This window comes from Vicugna pacos, chromosome 5, assembly GCF_048564905.1.
Source record: "Vicugna pacos chromosome 5, VicPac4, whole genome shotgun sequence".
In the NCBI taxonomy this organism is placed as follows: Eukaryota; Metazoa; Chordata; class Mammalia; order Artiodactyla; family Camelidae; genus Vicugna; species Vicugna pacos.
Window position 1 is genome coordinate 3918186 of NC_132991.1, and position 24737 is coordinate 3942922.

The 24737-nt window shown below is 43.5% G+C and overlaps 1 protein-coding gene across 1 annotated transcript in view; it reads right to left on the reverse strand.

The window, feature by feature from the left end:
- The window catches only part of MYO7B (myosin VIIB), an 85576-nt gene that overhangs the window by 55177 nt on the left and 5662 nt on the right, over positions 1 to 24737 (reverse strand). The window contains exons 2-4 of the mRNA XM_072962063.1: positions 7900 to 8013; positions 5899 to 6051; positions 4549 to 4733 (exon numbers count right to left, since the gene is read on the reverse strand). Coding sequence (XP_072818164.1) covers positions 4549 to 4733; positions 5899 to 6051; positions 7900 to 8013 — 452 coding nt within the window. The remainder of the gene's footprint in view (positions 1 to 4548; positions 4734 to 5898; positions 6052 to 7899; positions 8014 to 24737) is intronic.

Consider the following 24737-nt stretch of genomic DNA (forward strand, 5'->3'; position numbering starts at 1 on the left):
CCTGCAACCACCCATTCCAGAACGCTGCTCTGCTCACCAGTGGGCCAACACTACCCCCAGGACCACCCAGGGCCCTGTAACCAGCAGCCTCGTGACCTGGCATCACCCACCAGCTGCCAGCAGCCTTCACACGAGGAAGGGCCTGGCAACAAACCAGATGAGGGGCCAGCCACACCTTCCAGACCACCCACAGGGGTCAGCCCACCACAACAGAAGGACCTATGCAGCCCATGCAGGGTAGGCACCCTTAGAACACATAGCTCTGGTGCCCAGAGGGTCGTGTGCTGCTGGGACACATAGGACATCTCCTACAAAAGGCCACTTCTCCAAGGTCAGGAAATGTAACTGACCTACCAAATGCGCAGAAATAAAACCAGCAAATTAGGCAAAATGAGACAACAGAGGAATACATTCCAAATGAAGAAACTAGATAAAACTCCAGAAGAACTAAGTGAAGTGGAGATAAGCAATCTGCCCAAGAAAGAGTTCAAGGTACTGATTGTAAAGACACTCAAAGAACTCAGGAGAAGGATGGATAAACATGATGAGAAGTTTAACAAAGAGTTAGAAGATATAAAGAAGAACTGCACAGAGCAGAAGAATTCAATCACTGAAATGAAAAATACACGAGAGGAATCAACAGTAGATTAGATGATAACAAGGAATGGATCAGGGAGCTGGAAGACAGACGAGTAGAAATCACTGATGCTCAAAAGAAAAAAGAATAAAAGGAAATGAGGACAGTTTAAGAGACCTCTGGGACAGCATCAAGTATATTAATATTCACATTATAGGAGTCCCAGAATGAGAAGAGAGAAAGGGGCAGAGAATAGATTTAAAGGCATAATAGCTGAAAATTTCCCTAACCTGGGAAAGGAAACAGATATCCAGGTCCAGGAAGCACAGAGAGCCCAAACAGGATCAATCCAAAGAGGACCACACCAAGACACATTGTAATTAAAATGCAAAAATTAAAGATTAAGAGAGCATACTAAAAGCAGACAGGGAAAGGCAACAAATTACATACAAGGGAGCTCCCATAAGGTTCCTCTGATTTTTCAGCAGAAACTCTGCAGAAGGGAGTGGCATGATGCATCTAAAGTGATGAAAGGGGAAAACCTACAACCAAGAATACTCTACCCAGAAAGGCTCTCGTTCAGATTTGATGGAGAAATCAAAGGTTTTACAGACAAGCAAAAGCTAAAAGAGTCCAGCACCACCAGGTAAGCTTTACAGGAACTGTCTAAGGGACTAGAGAAAGCTACAACTAGAAACATGAAAATTACAAAAGGAAAAGTCTCGTTGGGAAAGGTTAATATATAGTAAAGGCAGTAAATCAACCATGTCTAAAGCTAGTAGGACGGTTAAAAGACAAAAGGAAGACCATCTACATCCACAATAAGTAGTTAGGGGATATGCGAAACAAAGGGATGTAAAATATGGTGTCAAAAATAGTAAAAAAAAAAAAAAAGATAGTAAAAACACAGCGTTGTTAAAATGTGTTTAAACTTAAGAGATAAACTTAAAATAATCATATATATTACAATATATAAACCTCATGATAACCACAAACCAAAAATCTATAATAGATACACAGAAAAAAGAAAGGAATCCAAACATAACATGAAAGATGATCATCAAATCACAAGGGAAGAGAACAAGAGGAGAAGAAAGGAATGAAAAAGAACTATCAAAACAACCCAAAACACTAAGCAAAATGGCAATAAGCTCATATCTATCAATAATTAGTTTAAATGTTAATGGACAAAGTTACATACATGCAATGGAATATTACTCAGCCATAAAAAGGAAAAACAAAAAAATGGATGGTCCTAGAGGATATTACGCTAAGTGAAATAAGACAGAGAAAGACAAACACTGTATGATTTTGCTTATATGTGGAATCCAACAAACAAAACAAATGAATAAACAGAACAAAGCAGAAATAGAGTTATAAACACAGAGAACAAACAGGTGGTGGCCTGAGGGGAAGCAGGTGAGGGAGCTAGAAATAGGTGAGAGAGATTAAGAGGTACAAACCTCCAGTTGCAAAATAAGTAAGTCACGGGTATGAAATGCACAGTGTAGGGAATACGGTCAATAAGTAAACAACACGTTTGTGGTGACATATTGTAACTAGATTTACAGAGGTGATCATTTTGAAATGTACAGAGAAAAATCATTATGTTGTGTAATAGGAACTAATGGAGGTTATAGGTCAATTACACCTCGAAAACAAACATACAGACAAAATCATAGAAAAAGAGGTCAGATCTGTGGTTACCAGAGGTGGGGGTCGGGGGAGAGGGAAGAATTAGATGACAGCAATCCAAAGGTACAAACTTCCAGTTATAAGATAAATAAGTACTAGGGATATAATGCACAACATGATAAATATAATTAACACTGCTGTATGTTATTATGGAAATTGTTAAGAGAGTAAGTCCTAAGAATTCTTATCACACAAGAAGTCTTTTCTTTCCTTAATTTTGTATCTATATGAGATGATGGATGTTCACTAAACTTATTGTGACCATCACTTCATGATGTCTGCAAGTCAGATCATTATGCTCATATACCTTAAACTTACCAGTGCTGTACGTCAATTACATCTCAATAAAACTGGAAGAAAAAAGCATTCACACCATAAAATAACTAATCAGAAAAAAATAGCCAAAATACACAGCACACATACACAGAGTTTGGCAAAAACAAACATATCCAAAAAAATATGCAAAATATTACTGCAAAATATACCAAGGTAAAAAACCATTAGTAGAAAAACAATAGGACATTGCATAGTAAAAACATTTCCAGCATACTAATACCACAAATTTGTATGCACCTAATAACACAGCTTCCAAATATCTGTGGAAACTAAAAAGAGATTTTAATACATTTTTATCAGAAACCTAAAGATCAAGCATACAAAAAAAGCATCAATGAGCTTAAACTAGTAATTATTTATAGACTCTTGAGCTAACAGAGAACATAGAAATGTTTTGCAGCTCACATAAAATATTTACAAATTTGATCGAGTAATAGGTCAGAAAAAGAAGTCTTAGCGTATTCCAGAGTCAATAACATACAGAACATATTAATCACAATGCAATTAAATTAAGAGTCAACAGCTAAAAGGTGGAAACATTTTTATGTTTAGGAATTAAAGGTGCTCTGGGCTTGGCGGGGGTGGGTATAGCTCAATGGTAGAGCATGTGCCTAGCATGCAGGAGGTCCTGGGTTTAATCACTACTACCTCCCTTAAATTTTTTTTTTTAATTTTAAAGATTCAAAAAAACTTTCACTACAAAAAAAAATTTATTTTGAAAAAGAGAGAAGTTAAAAGTGCCCGTCTAAAAGGCAATAAATTTAAGAGGAAGCCATAATAAAACTGTATGTTTTTAAACTTTAACAATAAAATAATTATCAACCAAACAATCAATATAAAAATAAAAACTAATGTGTTTGAGTTAAAAAATATACTGATGTCTGGCACACAGCACACACTCAGGATTGTATCTCTAGGAAAGAATCTCAGCCTCTCTGGTGGTAGTTTCCCCAACAGTAAAACAGGAATACGAGTATCTGAGAACATGAGACACATCAGCCTACGCTGTAGGGCTCCATCCTGGTCCCTGTTCCGATGTCCCCTCCTCAGAGAGGCCGGGCCCATCTGTCCTTCCACCTAAGGCTGTGGCCCCATCACTCTTTTCTCTTCCCCTGCCCTCTTTTTCTTCAAAGCTCATAGTCCCTGCCAGGACAATTTGCTTATTTATTGCCCGTTTCCCCTTCTAGAATGTAAGCCCCAGGAGTCAGGGACTTTAGTCCCTTTCATTTGCTGCTGTCCCCTCCTGTTAGAAGAGTAGGACACACCCTTGGGGCCCAACAGAAACTCAAATGAATGAATGAATGAATGAATGAATGAATGAATCTACTGGAGCACAAAGCAAGGTGCCCTGGAGCCAAATTCCCTCTCCTCCTTCCTTTCCCACTCAGCCTCCCTTCCATCGGTACCCAGAGGGCAGGAAGCAGAGAGGCCAAGCCAGCCTGCGAGTCTCTGAAGCAAGGTCAGCCCCTGGACTGGAGGGGGACACAGCCCTTCTGGGCCCCAGCGACCTGAAAGCTGTCCTCCCCTGAGACCCGCCCTGAGACTGTGTCTGAGTGGGACCTCACCTGTTTGACCCTTGCACCTCAAGCATCTCTCCTGGGTCCCATTTCTAAAGGAGCCCATCCCTACCCTTCCTTCTTTTTCGCAGGAAATATTCACAGAAGGCTGGGGCGGCCCGGGCCCTGACGAGACAGCGGCAGAGCACGTTCTGCAGGAAGGAAGCCTTGGGAGGGCTTTTCAGGGTGGAGAGTCCAGGGGGCCAGACACTGGGGGCTCGTGGTGGCCGTGGAGGAGGGTGTGTGCAATTGAACGGGAGCCCCTAAGTCACACGCTTGTCTGGAGAGGTTTCGGACAAGGAGATGCTCCCATCTTTACAAGATGCTCAGAGGCAGTGCCTGGCCCATCTGCCCGCCCAGGGCCATGGGGAGTCTGACCCTCACCTGATAATGCAACACTGGTCCCTCCTGTCCTTCTTCATGTTGAAGTAGCAGCTGTTGGCGATGGCAAAGACGTGTGGCGGCAGCTCGCCCACATGGCGGTTGTAGTACAGCTGCACCTGCTCCGCGGTGTACAGGGGCAGCACCTGGAACGGGTTCACGGCCACCAGGATGGAGCCCGTGTAGGTCTGGGGAAGGGAGCGGGTGGTTAGTGGCCCCCGTTCTGAGGACCCGCGTGGCCTTGCCCTGACCTTGGCCTTGGCTGCAACCCCGAGGGCTGACTTTGGCGAGGAGGTGGGGTCTGATGCTGGGTGGAGAGACGAGACTGTCAGCTGCTCAGATACCCCCCTGGAAAGATAAGGGTGTTCCCCAGTCCTGAAAGCTCTGCGTGGGGGCAGGGATGGTGGTGTATTCACAGGAACATGAAATGAGGTGGCTGTGGGTAACGCTTAGCACTCAGTCTGGTATTTAAAAGAGGCTCAAGAACAAAGGATGGACCGTATGAAATGAGGCTTCACCTGCCTCCTACAGGGGCCTCTGCGAGGATGGGCCACAGCGGTCACCCTTGCTAACCCCTCCTGGGACCTCAGCTCAGGATCTCCTGCACATCTGGAGCCTCCACCAGGCTGGCTGCTCCTCTGGGGTGGGACAGGGACAGCCACCAACAGTCCTGTAATCACCCAGATCTTCCTTCTCATTTTAGGAATGGAAAGGGTAATCTCTCTGGCTCAGGACTAGGGCAATCAGATAAAAGAATTCCAGCATAGGCCCTTTGGAAGGGATGAGCTGCAAGTCAATTAGCTCATTGCTGTTCCGTCCCAGGAGCTGAGCCACGCTCAGCCAGTGACTCAGAGTGCCCAGTGCCTCTTCCGTCTCTGCTCCCAGCCCTCCCTTCTATTTGGGTCCCTGCTCACTCTCCCACTCTTCTGAGCATCCCACAAGCCACCACTCCCGCTGAGAGACCCAGGCAGATGGTGACTTCCCCAGGTCACACCCACTGATGGCAGGGCTGGGATCAGTTTGGGAATTCCACCTCTCCTGGGAAGTCCGCATTAAAGCAGGATGCTGGCCTTCAGGAGGGGGTGAACCTCCCATCCACTGCCAGCCTTTGGGAGAAGGACCTACATCCACCCATACGACCCTCCTGGTCATACCACAACTCACTTCCTAGGAGGGCAGGGGTCTCCTGCCCAGGGACCCTGTTTCTGTCACCACCTGGAAGGAACCATGCAGAAGACAACCCCCCAGGGGCTCCAGTCCACTTGGCCCTCAGAGCAGTCCTTCCGCTCAGCCACAGATGGGTTCTTCCCCAACCCGGGGGTGGCATGTGTGGACAGGGTGGGGGGGACTTACGTAGATCTTGTGCTGCTGGTAGCGGATCAGGAGGTTGTGCACCATGCCCGCCTCGTTCAGGTCCCCCAGGCAGATCATGTCATCCACGCCCTGAGCTGAATTGGGGTGCATGGGGCTCAGGGTGCTAAGGTCCTCTGTCCGGATCCAGTGTTCCTGGAACAAAGGGCACAGACTTTCTTGAGTGGTAGCCCTGGCCTGGGCCAGCCGGCTGCACCTCTTCTCATGTCCTCGACAGGTACGCCCACTTGGTGGCCCGCGCCTGGCCAGGGTCGGTCTGTGCTGAAGGTCAAGGGAAACCTGTGACAGGATCAGGTCACTCTGGGGCTGGAGTCAGCATGTGTCTAGGGCCAGGGGTCAGTGCGTAGCTGGCACTACAGGTGAACTTCAGACCAGGGCCTGAGGAACTTGTAGCCAGAAGTTAGATTTGGGTTTTGCAGCTGGAATAAAAGTGTGCAAGTAAAAGTGTTTTTAAATGGCATAACATGGGGGGAGGGTAAAAAAATGGGGGGAGGGTATAGCTCAGTGTTAGGGTGCGTGCTTAGCATGCACAAGGTCCTGGGTTCAATACTCAGTACCTCCATTAAGAAATAAACAAATAGCCTAATTACCTTCCCCAATAAATAAATAAGTAGGTAAGTAGATAAACAGATAGATTAAAAATAAAAAATAGAAACAAGCCCAAAAAACCTTTAAAAATAATTAAAAGTTTAAAAATTGTTAAAAATAAATAAATGGCATAACATCATTTTGCAAATAGAAGATATTTTTGTTAATATTTTACTGGCTTCCATATGAAGGAGCTCACAGGTCACAGTCTAGAATTTTCTCCTTGGAGGCCAAGCCTCCACATGTTCCACTCTGCAGCCCCTCAGCCAAGAGGGTTTCCCGAGGAGGATTTAGTGACCAGCTGGACCTTTTCCCCGGCATGCCCTTCCCCACTGTCCATCACCTGCCCCTCCTGGGCCCCCCAGGTGGCTGAGCTGGCCCCCCTGAAGACCAACCTGAGCTTCCTACCTTCCTATATCTGAGCTGCTTTGCTCACCACGAGCTGAGCCTCCTCCCCTTCCTTCTGACACCCCAGGGCCCTCACTCTGAGCATCTTTCTCACACACCTTTCTCTCCCTCCATCTGGTCCCTCCTGCTCGCCCTTCTCTACTTTGCAAACAAGCTTTCTGCCCTCCAATCCTCTCTGCCACTACCCTTTCCCACTTCATTCCTTCCTACTCCCCTAATTATCCTAGTTTTTCATCTGCCAAACTGACCCCTACTTCCTCATTTTAGAAACAATCCCCATTGACAGATGACTGGATAAAGAAGCTGTGGTATATTTATACAATGTAATACTACTCAGCCATGAAAAAGAATAAAATAATGCCATTTGCAGCAACATGGATGGACCTGAAGATTGTCATTCTAAGTAAAGTAAGCCAGAAAGAGAAAGAAAAATACCATATGATATCACTCATATGTGGAATCTGAAAAAAAAAAAGGACAAACTTATTTACAAAACAGAAACAGACTCAGACAGAGAAAACAAACTTATGGTTACCAGTGCAGGGACATGGGGTGGAAAGGGATAAATTAGGAGTTTGAGATTTGCAGATACTACTGTATATAAAGTAGATAAATAAGAAGTTTCTTCTGTATAGCAAAGGGAACTATATTCAATTATCTTGTAGTAACTTACCGTGAAAAAGAATATGAAAATGAATATATGTACGTTCATGTAAGACTGGAGCATTACGTTGTACACCAGAAATTGACACAACATTGTAAACTGACTATACTTCAATAAAAATATATACCACACACACAAAAGAAACAATCCTCAAGACAGACCTGCAGTGGTCACCACAATGGGAGTTTGCCGTGGTCTATTCTGCCATGTAGGTCCCCAACTTGGGCTCAGGAGCCCCTGGTGCTGGGCAGTGGCACCAGAGAAGGAGGGTGAGGGTGAGGCTAAGAGGGCTGAGCCTCCCTGAAGAGCACGGCCATACTGACCTTGCCCTCATCATCTTCAACCAGGATTTTGCCAGGCTTTGTCTCTCTGACGATGCCCCCAATGGCCACACTGGTCTTGTTGGCAGAGGTGGGGTTCAGCCACACATGGTCACCCTGGAGGGCAGAGAGATAGTGGTCAGATCCAGACTCCAACTTCCCCTTCCTGCTCAGGACTTACTTCTCCTGGGGGCTGTCCCCTCCAAGCAGGAGATCCCAAGTTGGCTGGGGCATGCTCTCTCCCCCTTGTCCTCCTCCCCTTCCCCTCCTCCTTCTCCTCCTCCTCTTACTTTTTCTTCTTCCCTCTCTCCTACCCAACCCCTGTCCTTTCTTGCTCTTGCCAGGAAGGCGGCAGTGGAAGCTTCCCTGGTCTAGCTTGTTGTTAGGAAATAAACAAGCTGTTTTGGCAGGAAAGTGACTCTCTGTGAAGTAGAAAACAGTCTTTGCCCTGTGAATAGCCTTAAAGTACCCAAATCCATTGGCTGGCGAAAAACAAAGACTAAAATCTAACTAGGTTTCTGCCTGGCCTACAACATGGCACTGACCCCCGTGAACCTCTTTCTGATCCAAGGAAGCTCACCCCATTCAAAGAGGAGTAACCCGAAAGGAACAAGCAGGTGTCTACACACAAAGATGCTGAAGTTCAAGAGGAGGAAAGAAAGCAGGTGAGTAACACTCACAGGGGAGACAAACAGACTGCCACAGGGCAGTGGAAAGTCATGACCTAGTGTTTCACCATGGTTTCCAAAAACTTACTAAGGTGTAGATCAGAGGCACAAGAGCTCAGAAATTAGAAGCCAAGACAAATGAAAAGGATGAGACGTGAATTGGAAGAGCTCAAGGAAGAAATGGAGGAAAAGAAAGAAACATGGACCAGAAATAAAAGCAAAACTGGAAACAGTGAGAGGGTAGTAAATGCTGCTAAATCATGGTAAAGATCATAGAAAACAGGAGAAAAGTGGGCAAAAGGTCAAGATTAGGAAGAAAGGGATAGATATGGAAGACAGGGAAAAATACAAATAATCAAAGTGCCCAAAGAAGAAAACTAGGGGGAAAAAAAGCAGAAAAATTATTTAACGATATAATTCGAGAAAACTTTCCAGAAATTAATGAAGCCTTGAATCTATGGACTGAAGGCACACCAGGTGCCAGGAAGTAATGACAAAGAAAAATCAACTCTAGGACATATACTAGTAAAGGTTATTGAACTTCAAAAGTAAAGAAACATTTGGGAGTGGGTAGGCAGACAAAAAGGTGAGTCTGCTTTTAAGGAAAAAAATTAGAACAAATTCAAATCATACACGAGGGCTGAACAACTCCCACAAAGGTCTCAAGAAAAGAGAAATACAGCTATTAGGATGGCCACTGTCCAAAGAATAGAAAACAACAAGTGCTGGTAAGAATGTAGAGAAACTGGAAACTTGTACACTGTTGGTGGTAATGTAAAATGGTGCAATCACTGGGGAAAACAGTATGATTCCTCAAAAAATTAAAAATAGACTTACCATATGATCCCACTTCTGGATATATATCCAAAGAAATTAAAAGAAGGATCTCAAAGACATATTTGTACTCCCATGTTCATTGCATTATTATGCACCATAGCCAAGAAGGGAAAGTAACCCAAATGTCCATTGGCAGATGAATCCAATAAACAAAAATATAGTATATACAGTCCTCTCTCAGTATATTTGGGGGATTGGTTCCAGGAGCCCCTGCAGATACCAAAATCCATGCAGGTGGAGTTTAGAAGTGAGGAGCTAAGTTTTTAGAGATACAGAGGGAAACATCAAAGAATCAACAAATCATGTTCAAGTGCCTTACATAAAATGGCATAGTACAGTGAGCACTACACACAACAGAGTTTTATGCAGCCTTAAAAAAGAACGAAATCCTGTCACAGCTACAATGTGGATGGACCTCAAGGACATTATGTTAAGCAAGAGAAGCCAATCACAGAAGGACCAATACTGTATGACTCCACTCATGTCCATTATATAAAAAAGTAAAAATCATAGAAACAGAAAGTGGAAAGGTGGTTTCAGGGGCTGGAGGAGGAGGGAGGGAACATAGTGTTTAATGAGTATAGAGTTTCAAGTTTGCAAGATGAAAATGTTCTCACATCTGTTGCACAACAATGTGAACATACTTCATAATATTGAACTGGATGCTTAAAAATGGTTAAGATGGTACATTTAATGTTCTGTGTTTTTTAACCACAATAAAAAAGAAAAAAAATCCCCCAACTTTTCACCTAGCCAAATTATCATTCCAGTATAAAGGTAACAAACATTTTTGAAGATGTAATATTTTCTGATAAGCCTTTTGGATCACACCAACACCCACAATCATGAAGTTTCAAAATACTTGGGACCAAGAAAAGATCATAAAAGCTTTCAGAGAGAAAAAATGAGTTATACAAAGGCTGAAGAATTAGAGTGGTGTTGGATTTCTTACCAGCAACGCTGGAAAGCAGAAGACAATGTGGAGTACATGTCTTCACAGTTTTCATGTAGAATTATATCCAGTATGGAATCCTATGTCCAGCTGATGTTCCAATGTGAATAAAAATATTTTTAGGCATGGACGATGTTGAAAACATTCACCTCATTTGTATCATTTCTCAGGAAGCTATTACAGGTTGTGCTCGATCAAAACAAGGGGCAAATCAAAAGAAAGACAAACCTTGGGTCCAGGAAAAGAGATTCAGTGCAAAGGAAAGGCACAAGGATCACTCAGGGTGGTTGTGAAGGAGATTCCAAGATATTCCAAGGTACGTGCTTCAGAAGTAGGAGGTGCCAGTCAGCAACTCTGGGAGAGATTTCTTCCTGAGGGTGAAGTTGATTGAACTTCCAGATGAATCAGGAAGTTTTGAAAGGAGACTGACATATCTGGGAGAAAGCTGGGGGGTTACGTCGTGGTTAAATACATAGAAAACAAAGCAGATGGGGGGAAAGACCATTACAAAGTCTAGCAAAACGGAAGCACAGCACCTGGAGTAGATGCATGGCTCGGGCGAGAGGAGCATCTTCTTAGGTAACATAAGTAAACTCCGTATGTGGATCTGACGAAAGCCAGGATTTAACAACTTTGGGAGGATGGAGAGACAGATAGTATGAGTGCTGCAGGTGGGGGGTTAGGAGCAAGGAGTTAAGGCCTTTCTCACCTTGTGGAGAGGCAGTAATAGATGATGCCTGAAACCAAAAACTCAAGGAGCACTGTACACGTGTTCTTTAGAGGCACAGAGGGAAATATCAAAGAATTAACAAGAAGGGTGGATGGTGGTCACCTCTGTGGAAGAGAAAGTGGGGGATGAGTCTTTAAACTACATGTCCATGTAACTGAGCAGGACCCTGCTGTCATCAGTGACCATCTGACATGTCCAATGTTGTTTGTTACTGCCTAACTGTATAATGGTTTAAAGGGTTTTTCTCATGCTCTTGCTGACCAGGGTTAGGCTAGAGAGGAGGGAGGCGTAGGTGATCCCCCAACCCCCTCGTGGTGTTGCATGCAAGGATCATGCTCAGTGGTGCCCTGCTCTTGCCCCTAGTGCCCTGCTCTTGACCTGATACCTAAGAAATGGCAGTTGGGTGTTTTGTGCACCTTGTTGTTCTTAACTATCCTCAACTGGGCATGTCTGCAGCTGTTTTTGACCCCTTGTGCTTTCCTCGTATCCTGTTGTTCGAGCTGCTGGCCTCAGCCTGCAGCAGGAGGTCCCAGGCCTCAGCCTGCTTAAAAGGATAAAAGTATTTATCAACCTGACTTTAAACTGCACATGTTTTTCTCTCAAGCTCTTTTCTACAGAACCCCTACCTAGGCTTCCTGTGTTCCAGGTACAAGAACATTAAAAGAGCCCTGAAGCTGGAGGTGAGCTTCATACCCAGCAGAGGGAAGGGGACCACTACATCTGCAAAAACAATAACAATTTTGCAACAATTTGTTACCCTGTGTGTGAGCTCTGTGGAAACTAGCTCTGCCCCTTGAACTCTTGAACTTTTACTATAAAACCTACTGCCTTCTCTCCCCAGTAGGCTCACAGTCTTAGAGGCAGTAGCTAACTGTGACCTCCTTTGCCTGGCAAAAAAATGAAGCTGCCTTTTCTACATCATCCAAAACTCTGTCCTTGAGTCTCAATTCAGTAAACAGGGGTATGGCGGCCATGTTCTGGCAACACCTATAACAGCTTCATACAAATAAAAGCTGAATTAAAAAGAACAGCAAGAAAGAGCTGTTACAGGATGCAAAAGACCAGCGTGAGCAACATACTGGGCTCAGTGAACTAATTAAATCACGCCAGGAACCTCAGGGACCTGGAGCTTTCCCACGACAAGGATAAAGTTCCAGTGTGAAAATTACAGCCTGCTGCTGAAACAGCTGGCAAATCAGCAAAGTGGGAAGATTAAAAGTCAAGACAGGTGATGGGCGTCTCACAGGAGATGGTATTAACCAGAAGTGAAAAAGACAGAGAGACCATTTCCAATCCAAACTGAATGCAAAGGGGTCAGCCCAACTTGAGCTGGAAGAATAAACAAAAGAGCTGGAATATTCATTCCTTCCATTTAGCCAAAGCTCTACTAGGAAAGAAATGAGAAGCCAAGTAGCAGAAAACAGAGCTTCTTCGTGAAGCCTATTGGCAGCAAAAAAATGACTGCGTGGAAGCAGCTGAATCAGGGAAAAAATGAACAAGAAGAGAGAAAGCAGAAGCTATCAGCTGCAAAGAAAGTAAAAGTCTATGTTGAGATTCATGAGCTAGAGAATGCGTCACAGAAAGCAGAGAGATCTATGTATTTGTCCATGATGTAGAAAGGCTCCTGCCGCAGCCTGAGACAGAAATTTCTAAGAGGAAACTCAAAGGCCTGAAGCCATGAAGAATCCACTTCCGGGGCACCTGATCTTCCATCTCCCGAGATAGGCCGGCTTTTCTGGCCACTCAAGGAAGTGGGCGGCGTGTCCCCATCCAACGTACCCACCCACCATGTCATTCTCTTGCCTTAGGAGAAGAGATGGGTCTACAGATGGCTCTGTGCTGCATTTACTTAGATAAATGGGGTTTCACATGGGCCTTGAAGGAATCTCCAGCAGGAGCCTCCAGGCTAAACTCCAGAGACGGTCCATCAGAAGACTCACAGAACCTCTCCCTTCTGTAGGGACAGGTGCCATGGTTACTGCTGGTGCCAAGGACCCTATTTTTCCCAGGAATGCACCCCCCACCACTGAAGATAAGGAACGGTACATCTGCCATCAAGATCTATGAATGTTTATGGCTTCATGAATCGGGGACTGTGTCAATCAAGAGAGGTACTTTGCATTTCAAAGGATTTCAACCCAGTCTCACCCATTGAAGATTCCCAGCCCCTCTGCACACAGGTATATAAATATCTATAGTTTTCACTTGGAAATAAAAGTGGGGTTTCATTAAAGTGACTAAAGGTCATGCTCCACCTGGGGCCCTGGGATGGCTCAGAATGTGTGGCAGGACCAGGGTCTGGGTTCCTTCACTGGCCCATTAGGTGGAGTGGAGGAGCTGTTGATTCCGGCAGGAGCAAGGTCTATCTGCATGTTCATCCCTAAGTCAGATCCTGTGTAGTTACACACATGTGATGGGGTTCCCAGAGGTGAAATGGGAGAAAATTTGGTTGAAACAATATGTTGGCAATGCAGGATCTTTTATCTTCTGCAAAAGTCTTCAGTTTTTACCTGGGAACTCACCCCTTCCCAGCTCTTAGTCCATGTGGTTCTTGGGGAGCACCCTCCCTCTCCCCTGAAGGGTGGGGCAAGCCCACTCTTTCCATCTCCTCAGCTGCTACCGAAGGACACTGTATGCCATGTTCAGTCTGTACATCTTCCGTGTGTTCTAGGCCGATGCTGCCCAATGGAAATACACAATGCGAACCACATGTGTAACTTAAACTGTTCTAGTGGCCACGATCATCCTCCTCTCAAGGAACTTGCGATCGTAGAAGACAGAACGGGCCTGCAGTTGTACTCGAGAGTCACATGCACACAGGAGATATCTTTCCAAACTCTGCTTGAAGTTGGTCACAATTCCGTCACATTCCCAGCGGGACCGTTGGAAGTAATGCATCTCACAGGTGAATTCCTTTGTGAAATAAACCTGGCTTTGCTCCAAAATCTCCTCATACTTCCAAAGCGGTGCCACGTTCCAGTGGTTGTGATTTTGTTCTCCAAGGCCCATGCAACCTGCATGTTTAGACCACGTGTGTTCTCTCTCCCTTCTTTCCCTGGGGGTGATCTGACTCAGCCCTTGGCAAGCCCCACCAAGAACCCCTAGACGGAGGAGATGCAAGTCTTACCAGTCGTATGCCCGACATCCTGGGGCAGCCGTTGCTCACAGCCTGTGTGCGGAAAGAAAGCAGAATGTCAGTCCTCGTGGCTCTGGATGTGGGACCCTGGAGGAGCGGGGCCACCCGTGTCCAGAGGCGTGCCCCTGAGTGCCTGGCATGGGGCCAAGAAATGACTTGACAAAATGGACAGATGAGTCATCATCCCATCCCACCCAAGCGGAAGAGGCTGCCCGGACACCCTCGCTTCCTCCTGCCCCATCTCATCTATTTTACACTCAGCATTGGGCTCAACACAGGGAGTAGGGTGGTTCTGAACAGGTTTAAAACACTGTCCCCGTCACCCACAAGTCAAACTGTATCTGGTCAGACATCTGTGAAAACCAGCCATCACCACACACCATAGGGAGTGTGGAGGGAAGCAGACGGCGTAAACACAGACACAGCAAACACTGTCTAAACCTCACAGCACACCCCAAACACAGGTATCCCCAATTTCATACGTGGGCTCAACAAAGAAGAGGTGGTCTGTTAACCAGCAGCATAGCTGGCAATCCCACCTGGCTCTGCCTCCTTTCAATCCTGTGCCCCGCACCTGGCTGTCTCCCGGGGGCTCTGGGAGCGCAGAGGTGGAGGTGTAGATTGTCACGCCAGCCGGTGGAGGAGGAAGGTCACCGCCTTGATCCAAAGGAGGAGCCCAGCCTTGCCCCTCCGTGCGGGGTGCAGCGTGAGGCAGGTACCCACTGCTGGTTTTGTTCACCCCCTGCTCCCTGTGTCTAATGCAGAACTGCCCCCGGGAATGACCCAGGAAATATTTGTTCAGTGAAACAGAGAATGGAGCCCTTGGAGAGGATGTCCTTTCTTGATGCTTTTTCCAGATGAGTAAGAATTCACAGTGGAAGCAAAGACAGGTGTTCTCTAGGGACGCTGTGACTTTAGCAAAGGCAGAGGGGCAAAGGGCAAAGGATGTGAAGGGTCCACACTGAGTGGGACAAAGAGTCTTTGGCCACTCTTCTGTCAAACAAAGAAACATTTTATTTCAATTTTTATTTAGTGCCTGGGCATTTTTACATTCATGACAACCTACACCTCCCAGTGTTTGTTGAGTGCCTACAGTGTAAAAGGCAGTAATCAGATTGAGATTCCCTTTTAAGGTCTGAGGCTACAGCTCTTTCAAGGGGGGCTGGTCCATGTCCCCACCTCACGTAACCCAGTGAGGTGATGGGTGGGCATGCCCCCTCCCCAGCTCCCCAGCGTTGCTCTGGCCCCTCACTTCTCTATCCCAGGTAGAAACCTCAGACCTTCTACTGCCTCATGCGTGGCACTGACCTCCATGTTCATCAGTCTCCAGACACCAAGATCTGCCTCACAGGTGCCCCTGCCAGTCCTGCCCTCCCTGGCGGATGACCTGACACATGTTCTGGACTCCCACTCCCCTGATCCCAGATTCCACTAACCTCCACTCCCACATGACTGGCGCTGGTCATCCCATGTCCCAGAACCTCTCCATTTCAGAAGCAAAGTCTTCCAGCTCTCCATCCCCACCCCAGACTAGCACTAGTCGCCCACCCCCACTCAGAAACAGCTGTTCCTTCATTTTATCATGACTTCTCAGCCCTTTTGTTTCTCCCCAGTCTCTCAGCCAGGCATCCTAGCTTTATTTCTATCCCAACCAGCCTGGAAGCTGCCTTAAATCTTTTTTGGAACAAAGTGGTTTTGTAATCACCCTAAATGGAATACAAAACTAAAGCATAGTAAGCGCCATGCTATGTGGACCCCTCTGGTCCACCACTGTCTGGCCCACCACGGTCTCGTGAATGCTGCTGGCTCCTGCAAGAAAGTCCCAGCCCTGAGCTGAGCCCACCAGGAATGGGTCACACCACCCTGACGGCAAGGGCCAGGGCAGTTTCATGGCCGGCACCTCCCCTGGGACTTTAGAAATGCCCGAGGACCCCTAGAGTGGGCCCTAGTCGGCTCTTTCTGCAAAAATTTAAAAAAAAAAACCCTATTTCAAAGCTCCCTCCCACTACTCACTCTGCAGAACACCTTGATCTGTGTCACTGAAAAAAGAGAGAAGTCACCCTCTGCTTCCAGCCCTGCCCTCTCTGGCCTCCTCCACCAGGGCCTTTGTTTTATCAATTACCGTGTTGATTAATATACATCCACAAATTCTTTGTGGACTCCTCCCTTGTAAAGACTGCGTCTCATTCTCCCCACCTGGGGTGTGGACTTAGTGGTTTCCTTCTAACAAATAGGATGAGGTGGAAGTGATGGAGTGTAGCTTCCAAGACTGGCTCATAAAAGGCCGTGTGGTTTCCTCCTCTCTCTCTCCAACATCACTCAGCCTGGGGAAACTTGCTGTCATGTCATGAGGACACTCAAGCAGCCCCAAGGAGCGACCCAAGTGATAAGGAAGTGAGGTCTCTAGTCAAGAGCCAGTGATCTTGGAAGCAGGTGCTTCAGCCCCGATCAGAGCTTCAGATGACCAGAGCTCCAGCCAATGTCCTTGTTATGGCTGAACTGTGTCCCCTCCAAGTTCATATGTTGAAGCCCTAACCACCCCTGACCTCAGATGGGACTGCATTTGAAGATGAGGCTTTTAAGAGCTGATGAAGTTAAATTGGTATTGTTAGGATGGGGCATAACCCCACACGACTGATGTCCCTGTAAGAAGAGGAAGAGGTATCAGAGGTGTGCGTGCGGAGGACTGACCATACGAGGACAGAGTAGCAAGAAGGTGAGTGTCTGCAAGTCAAGGAGAGGGGCTTTGGGAAAACTCAGCCCTACTTGGCCTCAGACTTCCAGCTCCAGAATTGTGAGAACATAAATGTCAGTTATTTAAGCTGCCTAGCTGGTGGCATTTTGTTATAGCATCTCCAGAAAACAAACACTAAGCTCATGGGCTTCCTGGTCCAGAACTGCCCAGCTAAGATGCTCTTGGATTTCAGAAATCATCTGAGAAAGTAAATATTTGAAGCTGCAAACTTTTGGATACTTTCTTATGCAGCAATAGGTAGCTAATACAACTGCCCCTCACTCTCACATCTTCCTTCATTCTCACTCTTCTGGCCTTTTTTCCAAAGTTTTTCTGAAGATGCAAGTTTTGTCTATACTAAAATGAACTTTCTTGGCCTCATGACCTGCTCCAGCTATTGCTCTATATTGTATATGCTATATATTGTATATATTGCTATATACCGCTCTGCTCCTCAGCCGAGCCTCTTGAAGGAGTTGCCCCATCATGTTGCCTCCACTCTTTTACCCTTCATGCCTTCCCAAGCCTTGGGTCACATGCATGTCCCCACAAACACTGCACTTCAGGGCCAAAGTGACTCAAGTCAATGCTAAGACCTTTCCAGCCATGCCTCTTCCCTGACTACACCCTCTTGGCTCCTGCAGGATTTCACTTCCCTGCCTTTCCTTTGCTCCTGGGGGGTCCTCTCAACCTCCTCCCAGGACCCTTTCCCTCCCCTTGGCCTCTTGGTGTCTGAGGGAGATGCTGGTCCTTTTTGTCTGCCTGATGTGCCTCCCCCTATTTCCTTTGAGAGAAATTCTCCTCCCTTTGTTCAAAATGTTCCTGATAGTGACCTTGAATCATGGTACCTCAGAGACAGCATGTGATTCAAGCAGGGGCTAATCACAGGCTTTCCCTGGAATGTTCGAAATTGGAGCTGGGGGTCGGCTTTTTTCTGAAGTTGCGAAGTTTTGAAATATGATTCCAGAACTGCCAGGGGCTATGGTCCTAGTGTCTTAAAAAAAAAATAGCTGGTATGAGAGAATAATGTTGGCAGGCCAGGAGGGAAGTAGACAAAAGACAGAAATTCTGTCTCTGCCTTTTTTCATTTTGTTATTTGAGCTAAGCTACCTGGACTCTGTTGAAACCAAAGAATTCTCATTGTTCTGGTGGCCCTCATTCTACTCCCTTTCAGCCTGCACACCCTTCTTGAGCATTCACACCACCTCCCAGGGCCACTCCCAGGATCAAAGCAATTCTGAGTCTGAAACCAGTGTCTCCAACCCTCATCGCTATCCTGAACTCCAGATCTGCCAAGGCCCTATTCTCTGGATATCTCCAGCAGACAGGCCATGGGCACATCAAACTCAACATGACCACAGCAACTCATCTCCTCTGACCTCAAATCTGTTCTTTCCCCTATGTTCTTTATCTCAATGAATAAAAACTAGCAGCTGTTGAAGAAAATGCCTGAGTCATCTTATTATCCTTATATCAAATGATCACTAGGATCTGAAGAATTCATCCCTTAAAAACTTGAGTCTCCCAACTATGTTGTTTACAAGATACTCACCTGAAATATAAAGACACAGATAGATTACAAATAAAGAGATTCAGGAAATATATCATGTTTATTCTAGTTAAAAGAAAGGAGGAGTAGCTATACTAATATCAGGCAGAGCAGACTTTAGGACAAGAAAAATTATGAGGACCATTATTACAAAATAATAAAGGGACTGATTCCCAAAGAGAACATAACATTTCTTAACCTAACAACACAGCATCAAAATACATATGGCAAAAACTGGCAGACCTACAAGCAGAAAAAAATAAATCCACAATTACAGTCGGAGACTTTAACATCCCTGTATCAGTATTTGACATATATGCCAGGCCTAAAATCAGCAAGGACATCGTTGAACTCAATAGCACCATTAGTCAACTGGATCCAATTGACATTCATAGAATACTTCATCCAACAACAGGAGAATATACCTTCTTCTCAAGTTCACATGGAACATTTACCAAGATAGACCACTTTCTGGGCCATAAACACATCTGAACAATTTTAAAAATAAAAATCATGCAATCTGTGCTTTCAGACCATGATGAAATTACACTGGAAATCAAAATAGCTAGAAAATCCCCAAATATTTGGAGATTAAGAAACACACTTACAAATAGCATGTGTGTCAAAGAAGACTCAAGAAAGATTTTTAAATGTTTTCAACTAAATGAAAATACAACTTACCAAAACTTGTGGGGTGCAGTGAAATTAGTGCTTAGAAGGAAATTTATAACACTGGAAGACTATTTTTAAATAAGGGGATTCAAATCAAGATGGCAGACTGGGAGGACTCAGAATTCACCTACCTCCATGAACATATCAAAAATACATCTACATGTGGAACAATTTTCACTGAAAATGAACTGGAGCCTAACAGAAAGACTCCTGTAAAACCAAGGCTATAAGAAAGATAACTGCAGAATCAGATAGAAAGGGAAGAGAAGTGGTCAGGTCAGGACCTGTGCCCCTGGGACAGGACTCAGAGAAAAAGGGAGATTACATGGGTGGAGACCCTTGCTGAGAGTGAGTGGTTTGAGCCCCATTTTGGGCATCCCAGCCCTGGGGTCTGACAAAGGGAAAATGAGCCCCCTTGGCCAGTTACAGGGCCAGTGGAACTAACGGGAGGGCTGTGGGAAGCCTGGACACTGCTTGTGAGGACCACACAAACACTTGCTCCTGAGGCTGGGCAGAGAGGGAGGAATGAAACCACAGAGCTGGCTGACTGGTTTCCCAGGACCACCCTGGCATGTGCCCTAGTCCACACCCTAGTCCAAGCTGAGCAGGAAGGGGGCAGTTATTACTGGCAATTACACAGATGGGACATCAGAGAAAGTCCAGATCTCTGACAGTGGTCAGATTACTACACTTCATGCCAGACCCGTGCTGAATACCCACACCAACCTCTCTTGCTCCAGCACTGCTCCCATCTGGAGCAAGGGGGCTGGTACTGGGAGGGGGAAGAGCACAGCATAAAGGGAACTGAGCCAGTTTGGACCCAAACCTCAGGGCTTCTGCATCAACAACTTAGGACCTGGCCCTGTCCCTAGTAGGGCAGTGATGGCCACTGAGAGGAAAGCCCCCCAACTCAAAGCTGGGTCTGGCTCTAGCCCCTCCATCTCTAGTCCCACCTCCCACCAAGGCGATAGCTGCCACCACACCCTGAGGAAAGACGTGACTTGTGTTCATATCAAATCCAGTCTCTCCACCAAAGCTACTAGGCACATGCAGACTCTATAGGGACATTGCCACATAAGGAGACCCCTTCAAGACCACCATAGGTAACAATTTTACTTAAATTTGTAAAGACAGAGAAAGATAATTAAAGTGAGAAGAGAGAAGATTTTGTCTCAACTGAAAGAGCAAGAGAAAATAAAATAAAGTTTTAAAAAGGGGTGTAGGTATAGCTTGGTGGTAGGGAGTGTGTTTAGCAGGCACAAGATCCTGGGTTTAATCTTTACTACACCTATATCTTAAAAAGTTATTTTTTAAATAAAGGAAAAGAAAGAGCAAAGGAATCCCCCCGCAACAAAAAAACAACCAATGAAACAGAAATAAACAGTTTACCGGATACAGAGTTCAAAACATTAGTAATAAGAATGCTAACTGAATTAGGGAAAAGAATAGATGAAGGCAGAGAAAATTTTAACAAGGAACTAGAAAATATTAAAAAGAACAAGTCAGAACGGAAGAATACAAGAACTGAAATGAAAAACCTAGTAGAAGGAGTGAATAGTAGACTAGATGATACAGAAAAATGCATAAGTGATCTGGAGGATAGAATAATGGAAATCACCCAAACAAAACAGCAAAAATAAAAACAAATTTAAAAAATAAAAACAGTTTAAGGAATCTTTGGGATAACATCGAATGTACTAACATTCGCATCATAGGATCCCAAAAGGAGAAGAGAGAGAAGGGGGTAAAAAAAATGTATTTAATAAAATTTTGAAAATTCAGGTTGAAAATGTCCCAAGCCTGAAGAAGGAGACAGATATCCAGGTGCAGAAAACAGAGAGGGCTCCAAACAAAATAAAACCAAACAGACCTACACCAAGACACACCATAATTAAAATGTCAAAAGTTAAAGAGAGAATTCTAGAGGCAGCAAGAGAAAAATACAGATTTATGTACACAGGAACCCCATTAAACTGTCATCTGGTTTTTCTGCAGAAATATTATAGGCCAGAGGGAAGTGACATGATATATTTAAAATGCTGAAAGGGAAAAACCTGAAACCTAGGATTCTCTTCCTGGCAAGACTGTTACTTAGAGTTGAAAAAGAGATAAGTAACTTCTCAGACAAGCAAAACGAAAGGAGTTCATCAATACTAAATTGACCCTAAAAGAAATGTTAAAAGGTCTTCCCAAAGTAGAAAAGGCTTAACAAGAAGTATCTATGGGAAAGGAAAAAAAATCCCACTAGTAAAGGCAAATATATAGTAAAGGCTGAGGATCAACCACTTAAATAAGCTGGTACAAAGATTAAAAGATAAAAAATTATAAGGTCAACTATAACTACGAGAATCAGTAAAGGGATAAACATGAAGATATAAAATATGACATCAAAATCACAAAGTGTAGGGGAAGGGAGTAAAAAAGTGTAGACCTTTTGGAAGGTGTTTGAACTTAAAGGACTACCTGTTTCAAACAGATATGTTACAGGTCAACATATATGAACTGCATGGTAACCACAAATCAGAAACCTACAATAGATACACAAAAACAAGAGAGTAAGGAACATAAGCATACCACTAAACAAAATCATCAAACTATAAGGGAAGAAACTAAAAGAAGAAAAGAACAGGAAGAACTACAAAAACAACTGGAAAACAAGTAATAAAATGACAATAAGTACATAACCTATTTATAATTACTTTAAATGTCAATGGACTAAATCCTCCAATCAAAAGACACAGAATGGCTGATTGGATAGAAAACAAGACTATAAGCTACTTACAAGAGACTCCCTTCAGAATTAAAGACACACAGAGACTGAAAGTGAGGGGATGGAAAGAATATTTCATACAAATGGAGACAACAAGAAAGCTGGAGTAGCAATACTCATAACAGACAAAACAGACCTTAAAACAGAGTCTATAACAAAAGACAAAGAAGGGCATTATATGATAATTGGATCAATACAAGGAGATAATATTATACTCATTAACATGTATGTACCCAATACAGGAAGGAGCAACAAAATACATAAAGCAAATATTAACAGACATAAAGGGAGAAATTGGCAACAATACCATATAATAGAAGGAGACTTTAACACCCCACTTACATCAATGGACATATCATTCAGACAGAAAAGAAATAAAGGAACAGTGGTCTTAAATGACACAATAGACCAGTTGGACTTAATAGATATCTATAGGACATTACATCCAAAAACAGCAGAATACACGTTCTTTTCAAGCACACATGGAATGTTCTCCAGGATAGATCACATACTAGGCTGTGAAATAAGTCTTGACAAATTTAAGAAGATAGACATGATATCAGGCATTTTTTTTTCCTGACCACAAATGTATGAAACTAGGAATCCATTACAGGAAGAAAAATGGGGAAAGTATAAACACATGGAGACTAAACAACATGCCACTAAAAAAACCAATGGGTTAATGAAGAAAGCAAAGAGGAAATCAGAAAATACCTCAAGACAAATGAAAACAGAAACACAGTTTTCCAAAATCTATGGAAAGCAGAAAAATCAGTTCTAAGAGGGAACTTTATAGTAATACAGGCCTAACACAAGAAATGAGAAAAATCTCAAATAAAAAAACCTAACCTTCCATCTAAAAGAATTAGAAAAAGAAGAAAACACAAAACCCCATATCAGTGGAAGGAAGGAAATAATAACAATCAGAGACGAAATAAATAAAATAGAGATGAAAAAACAATAGAAAAGATCAATGAAACCAAGAACAGTTTCTTTGAAAAGATAAACAAAATTGACAAATCTTTACCCAGGCTCACCAAGAAAAAAAGAAAGAGAACTTGAAAAAACAAAATAAGAAATGAAAGAAGAGGAATAATAACCAATATCACAGAGATATAAAAAAAAAGAGAGAGAGAGAGAGAGTGAGAGAGAACACTATGAATAGTTATATGCCAACAAACTGGACAACCTAGAAGAAATGGACAAATTTTTAGAAACATACAACTTTCTAATCAGGAAGAAATAGACAATCTGAACAGACCAATCACTAGAAGTGAAACTGAGTTTGTAATTTTGAAAAATTCCCAGCAAACAAAAGTCCAGAGCTAGACAGCTTTTGGTAGAGAAGTTCTACCAAACACAAAAAGAAGAGCCAATACCTATTCTTCTCAAACTATTCCAAATAATTGAAGAGAATGGAATATTCCCAAATTCATTTCATGAGGCCACCATTACCCTGATACCAAAAATAGACAAAGACACTACAAAAAAGAAAGAAAGAAAATTACAAGCCAATATTTCTGATGAATATAGATGCAAAAATCCTCAATAAAATTTTAGCAAATCAAATTCAATAATATATAAAAAGAATCATACAACATGATCAAGTGGCATATTATTTCAGGGATGCAAGTACAGTTCACAAACTGATCACAAATTGATGTGGTACACCACGTTAACAAAAGGATAAAAATCACATGATCATCTCAATAAACATAGAAAAAGCACTTGACAAAATTCAACATCCATACATGGTAAAAACGTTCATCAAAGTTGGTATACAGGGAACACAACTCAACGTAAAAAAGGCCATTTACGACAAACCCACAGCTAACATCATACTCAACAGTGAAAAGCTGAAAGCTTTTCCTCTAAAATCAGGAGCAATACAAGGATGCCCACTCTTGGCACTTCCATTTAACATAGGATTAGAAGTCCTAGCCCCAGCAATCGCACAAGAAAAAGAAATAAAAGAGATCCAAATTGGAAGGAAAGAGGTAAAATGTTACTATTCGCAGATGATATGATACTCTATATAGAGAACCCTAAAGTCTCCACACAAAAACTATTACAACTAATAAATGCTTTCAGCAGGGGAGCAGGATATAAAATTAATACACTAATAATGAACTATCAAAAAGAGAAATTAAGAAAATAATCTCATTTACAATCACATAAAAAAATACCTAGGAATAAACTTAACCAAGAAGGTGAAAGACCTATATTCTGAAAACTATAAAACACTGATGAAGGAATCTGAAAATGATACAAAGCAATGGAAAGATATCCCATGTTGTTGGATTGGAAGAATTAAGATTGTTAAAATGTCCATATTGCCCAAAGAAATCTATAGCTATAATGCAACCTCTATCAAAATACCCATGACATTACTCACAGAACTAGAACAAATAATCCTAAACTGTACATGGACCCACAAAAGGCTCTGAATTGCCAAAGCAATCTTGAGAAAGAAGAATAGAGATGGAGGTATCATGCTCCCTGCTTCAGACTATACTACAAAGCTACAATCATCAAAACAGCATGGTCCTGGTACAGAAACAGATACATAGATCAACATAGCAGAATAAAAGGCCCAGAAATAAACTGATGCACTTATGGTCAATGAATCTACAGCAAAGGAGGCAAGAATATACAATGGGGAAAAGACACACTTTTCAACAAGTGGTGCTGGAAAAACTGGACAGCTACATGTAAAAGAATGAGATTAGAACATTTCTTCATAACATATATAAAAATAAACTCAAAATGGATTAAAGACCTAAATGTGAGACT